We start from the raw sequence: 6,074 nt of genomic DNA on the forward strand, positions 1-6,074 counted from the left end.
TATAAAGGGAAGTCTGGGATATCGAACGATAGAGCAGCTTTCTTCCGTCACGTTGCACCCGCTGCAAGACGTTTTTCCATTGTTCTCGACGGTACAAAGTAAGAAATACGAAGGAAATTACCTGTCTGGGGCTATCTTCGGCCTATTGTTACCTCGCGCCGCTCCTATTTATCGTTATGATCGGTTTCTAAGGATGCGGCCACTCGAAACCGCGTAAAAATTCTGCACAGTAGCTGGCTGGAACGTTAGCGCAATCGATGATACGATTCGTAGATACACAAGTTTCGATTGTTCCAGCGAAACTTCCATTCGAACGACGCCGCTTAATGAATTTCCTCGCGAGGCCAGACGTGCACTATTGTCACGCACTCGTTTCACAAATGCTCCATAGAGACGTGTATTACGTGGACTTGAAACAGTTGCATAAACGTTTCAATAATAGAAGGTTCAAATTGAATGCCATGCTATGGACGTAGGCATAATACACTTCTCTTCGCGGCAACGCTACCCCGAGGACTCGTCGCGGTACACGCGTATTCGAGTTTCGATAAATTTCCATTAGTATTGGCTCGGTGGCGAGAGAAACAGGGGCGAAATGACAAGGGACGTGAATAAGGATTGCCGGATGGAAAGGAGAAAAGCTCGGTGATTCATCTCGATCATCTCGTCGAAGTAAATGCGGCTTCTCATTTTCCTCCTTCTCGGTGATAACTAGCTGTGTAACCTCGTTTCATCTTCTATCTCTCGTCGCAACGGCGAAGGATCTTTCCTTCCCAGGCGACGATCGCTTGTTTTCCAAGCAGAGTGAAAACCAGATATTCGTGACGGACTCTAACGAGGTCTGTTGCGGTAATTTTCCAAGTGAAAAGATCGGTTCCTTTCTCGGTGAAGTGGCTCTTCTGATGGAACGAGTCGCGATTAAACGATATCACGTGTCGCAGCCAGAGCTAGATTAATCCTTCTTTAAACGAGCGGACTGATGACGGTGTACACACACCGCGGAGACACGCATTAATTAAATCTGCCGGAAAAAATGGGTGTATACGAGCGAAATACGCGATGTATCCAGGCTGTTCAGGGGGATCCGAATCGATAATCGTTCTCTCGCAACGACACGCGGCGTTCGAGCGAACGAGCCGGATCGAGAACGCTGGGGAAAATTCGCGGGTGAAAGTGTGACTGGTCGGAATTAACGGGAAAGCTTTGGGAAACGTCGATTCGTTGAACGCGGTTTTTCGGCAGTCGCCGGAAACGTTTTCACGAAAGTGTTACCTTACCTCGGTTACAGTTCAATTTCCAACTTTTCGAGTTTGCATGCTAAATTTCCTCGCGAAATTTCGTCCGTCGCTTTTCCGATCGTAAGCTCGCGACGGGGAAATAATTTCACGCGGTGAACAGAATTCGTGATTTTTTCCCCCAGCACACTCGAGGTCCGCGGAGACCATAGATGGATCTCTCGTCTGGAAAACTTACCATGAGAGAAATCGTTTCGTGATCACCGATCCTCGAGAGAGGCTGCGAAACGTTCCACACGCTCGCCTCTTCCCGAACTATCGAGCTTTACTTCTCTTCTATCCTCGGCAGCTGGAGATGTGTTTGCCACTCGGTTTACGTCTGACTCTTCCCGTGTGGCGCAAGTCATTAGATAAAGAGTCAAGTTGATTTGATCGATGCGCGAAAAAATATACTCCGAACGCTGTGACGTGTGAAAACTGAATATATCTCATTTCCCGGTGCTTTGAAATTTTCAGTTTCCACGACGAATGCAAGTTCGAAGAAAAAGTGTTCCTTTGAAATCTTGTTACGTAGACAGCTACCGAAGTGAATTTTTTCGAAAGCCTGCGTGTTAGATTTGATTGCTGAAACCTAAAAACTGTTTCTCTATTGCTCCCCTACTTTTTGCATGACCCTATCCAGGCGCGTGTTATCGCATGATAGCGTGCTTTCGAGCCGGGGAAACTCCTCGAAAGCGTCGAATGAGCGGAGTCTTTGCCGAAGCATGAAGCTCCGTAGAAAGCAAAGAAAATTTTTCATCGACCCGCGGTACCACCGGTCTAATTTTCTCGGTACTCATTGTTGCAGGCACACACGCCCCTTCTTGCGGCAGACACGAGACATGTAAGTACAGACATGAACAAAAAAAAAAGAAAAAAAAACACGTGTGTGATTCACCCGATTGTTGTGTTTGAACCTCCCCCGTTGTTTTTGTTTTTTGCACAAAATTACTTGTCCATTAAAACGTTTCGAAAATGATTGACTTTTCGTTTTGCTGCCTCTATTGTTTCGTTCGAATTGTATCAGCCAACAATACATTCATTTCCGATCGTCAGAAAATAATTCGTTCGAACCGAAATCGTTTTTCCTCCCTTCGTCCCACCCCCTCATTCGTTCCCCGTTGTTCCAACAAATTGAACGAATTTACGATTAAATATCGGCCGGTAATGTCCCACCCGAGACCCACGGGCATTCATGCCATTAATTTCACAATTAGTCGTGTTTCCATGTTACACAAGCTGCGCTCGAATTTCTGCAAATTGCTCTTCCTTCTCCCTCCCTCTCTCTGCTCTATCGAACGATTTTAAACAGAAGTTGTATATTTTAGTCGCGCGTCGATTTCCATTTCTAACACGATTCGATACGCTTTGATTTCGGAACGGCAACTTAGAGGAAGTTATTTTTCCTGCGTTTGTTATAACAGAGGATCGATCGAAATTTCGCTAGATTCCCTTATCGACGATACGAATTGACACGGAACGGTACAACGAGGTTCGAAATCGATTCTGTTCGCGTGGCTCAGTTTTCCAGTGATCGATTCGTACGATTTGTCAGTATTATCGGTGCTATCCTGCTAGATTCGATTATTTTCTCGGGTCATGCAACGCGCCAGACCAGCGATCGTACTTCTTTACAGAATTGCTCGGTGCAAATTTCTACTTTCACAGAATTCCTGTCTGATCGATCGAATCTTCGTCGACTCGAGGATTTATCGAGGATCTTGATCAATTCGAGGGCCGAGATAATCGACGCACCACAGTTTTCACTTCAACCGTGGTGTAATTACAGTTTCCACGAAGATAGCATCGTCTAATGAATCGCTGGCGCGCGTGTAAGAGGACGCAACCGATAATTATTCTCATCCGAGACATTAGCGTTAATGATCGCCGCACCGAAGTACACTTTGTCCCGCGTGTATTAACCTATTTCTTCGTTATCCGTTCGAGTTCAAATCTCCAACTATATTTCAATCCTTTTCGAACTCACACCGCTTTTTCATCCCCCGTTTTTCTTTCATTTTCCCGCTATTTATCGCAAGTTCATCGCAGCAGCTCGATCGTCTCTGTCACTCGCGCGTCGTTCAAACGTCGGACGGCAACCCGCCCTTTTCACCGTTCCCCGACAACCACCACACCCCTCCATCACCGTCGTCAACTGGCAAAGCCGTTCGAATGAAAAGATTCATGGCGGGCTTCATTCGATTTGCAGGATCGTTTGAAATTCAACGAAGACGGCGGCATACTTTACCTCCTCCTCCTGATTGTACCGAGGGAAATGAGTAGGAAAAGCGGCGGGGGGGGGGGGGGGGAGAGAGAGTTGGTCGGCCACGCGAGTGAATATCGAAGTTGCCAAATCGAGTAAACTCCGGGGTTCTTGTAACTTTCCTGAATCCCGTCGACCGATTATCTTTCTCTCGTTCCTACTTCGTGCTCCATTTTGCTACGGGACCAGGCTATTCGTCCCCCTTTTTCAACCCGTTTACTCTCGCCTGCCTAGGAAATAGGATGAATTTTGCGCTCAAACGAGATCCCTCTATTCCACTCGTTTGTTCCCCGTAATTAGCTGTTACATTTATTTTCCAATCTATCGGATAATTTCCACTCACGTTCCAATATATTTCCGCGAAACTTCTTCGTTCGCTTAATAAAGTCGTCTTATCTGCTGGATCTCTCGTCTAACGAGAGAGAGAGTTGTTCCATGATTCATTTCACGCGACGCCATTTTGGTTCCACCAACGGAGAAATTTCGTACGCGCTGTGGAGTTCCCTCGGGTAACACACGCCCCTGTTTCAAATTATCCGGGAACATCGAAATCCTAATTCCATTAGATTCCTGGTTCGCCGCTTTCGATACCCTAACTTCGCTTCGCTTTCTGTTTAGCGCACCGTTGCGACGCCGATTGTTATCACTGCTAGGATGTTTCTACTTAGCTTCTTACACGTCTGAAAACTTCTGAAGGCTTTCTTGAATATTGAAGATTTTAAAAAAAATTTTCTCAGACTTCTTTCTATCCGTGCTGATGTTCCGAATTATTCTGGAATTGAGCAACTTTCTCGGTTTCCTTGTTCCCCGAATTTCTATTCTTCAAGTCATCCCATAATTTATAATTTAGACCAATATTTCCAACGAATCTTTAAATTTGACAGAAAATATCTAAGCTTTCTAATTCCACAACTTTTCCCATTTTTGTTATAAGACTATTATGTCATCGCTACAGAATTTTCATTCAAATATTTCCCGCTCTCTGCCCGAACTTATGGAATTACCTGTTACCGAAGTTCGTTTTCTTAATTTTAACGTAATTTAGTATTTATTAAAAGCAGCGTGCGTGATCGATAAATTTCCCGCGAAAATCTCATAATTCACCCCGGTAAAGAGGCACTTTCTCCCGCTTAATGATCGTCCTGTTGCCACCGGTGTAAGAGGTCATCTGCGTGGTGCACGCGGCGGTTAGCACGTGGTGTTGCTCTTCATGTCACTTCCTGCCCCTGGAATTGCATTATGGTCAAGCGACATTATAACGGGACGCGTCATATAAATCACACGGAATGACGTGAGCGTGTTGGGCGTCTGCGCGTCCACGTCCCTCAGCGTCCAACGCAAATTACCGAGATTAGTTGTTGGCGACGGATCACGAATCGGCTTTCCGGTCCTCGAAGGGCTGCCGTAGCAGGCCCTTTTGTCCGGGCTCTAAATGAAAGGAAACGAATGTCACTCGTATATTTTTCATCCTGTACCTCCAATCGAAACGCAGACAGTCGTTATATCACACGTTAACTATCCGTTTTAATCGACCTTGCGAATATTTGCTCAGAAGCAACGTTTATTTCCCTGTTTCCGAACGCTGTTGCAATATTACGCCTCGTTCGATATTAAAATGAAAGAAACAGAATGGTCTTTTATTAACAGATACTGGTATCTAACTTGCTTCTTTTTTTTTTTTTTTTACGCGAAATACGCAGTTACGGTTAGAGGAATCGCGGAATGAATATTAATAGTCATCAGCAGCGCTGAGTAATTACGTTTTTCCGTCCATCGGAATGCTGCATGCAATATCCTTCCACCTAAAAGATAATATCGTAACAATTAATACGGCGTGTTTTCTTTGTTCCGTTAACACATCGTGCATGTTAGAAATAATTGTTCGAATATTATTAACTCCGTTTCAACTGGCATTACCTGCGATGCAACGTTGAAAAGCATTTACGCGCAAATATGCTCCCGCTGTTTAATATCACCTGTTCGTTCCGATTGTTCGCTGAAATGTTATTTACGGGGAACGGAGTATTATTCGTTATCGCGAGAACAGGTCTCGAACGATGTGGAATATCCTCGGTTAATTCGATCGTGTATTCTTTTTTTTTAAATCGCGATCTAACAACGATCAGCCAGAAATATTTCCGTTAGAATTAGACCTGTATATGCAAATACGTGCATGAATTTCGACCGGAAAATAACGCGTCAGATGGTGAGTGCAGCAGAAAGATTGCGCTTTTCGAGTTCGTCGCGCTCTGTCGACGCGCAGTCCTCGAAACGGGATCGTTTACGGTACGAATGTCGAATTTGCCTAAGGCAATTGCATCTATAATTCGTACTTAACGTAAGAGGTAGTAGGAAAAATCTTCAAATTCGAGGAAATTCGTTTTTCGTATCATTTCAATTTTATAGAAATTCTTCTTCGGGGAGCAGAGAAGGTTCGAAGCTAGAGACAACACGAAATAGCATGGAAAATGCAGGCAGTTTAGCGCTACCCGGTTCTTTCGGACTTTTAAAAGGCACGTAACAATTCCAGCCAATTT

The 6,074-nt window shown here is 44.8% G+C and overlaps 1 protein-coding gene across 1 annotated transcript in view; it reads left to right on the forward strand.

Moving 5' to 3' along the window:
- Positions 1 to 6,074, forward strand: part of LOC108573539 (disks large homolog 4) — a 309,458-nt gene that overhangs the window by 177,041 nt on the left and 126,343 nt on the right. The window contains exon 6 of the mRNA XM_017936002.1: positions 2,083 to 2,118. Coding sequence (XP_017791491.1) covers positions 2,083 to 2,118 — 36 coding nt within the window. The remainder of the gene's footprint in view (positions 1 to 2,082; positions 2,119 to 6,074) is intronic.

This window comes from Habropoda laboriosa, unplaced genomic scaffold (assembly GCF_001263275.1).
Source record: "Habropoda laboriosa isolate 0110345459 unplaced genomic scaffold, ASM126327v1 scaffold148, whole genome shotgun sequence".
NCBI lineage: Eukaryota > Metazoa > Arthropoda > Insecta > Hymenoptera > Apidae > Habropoda > Habropoda laboriosa.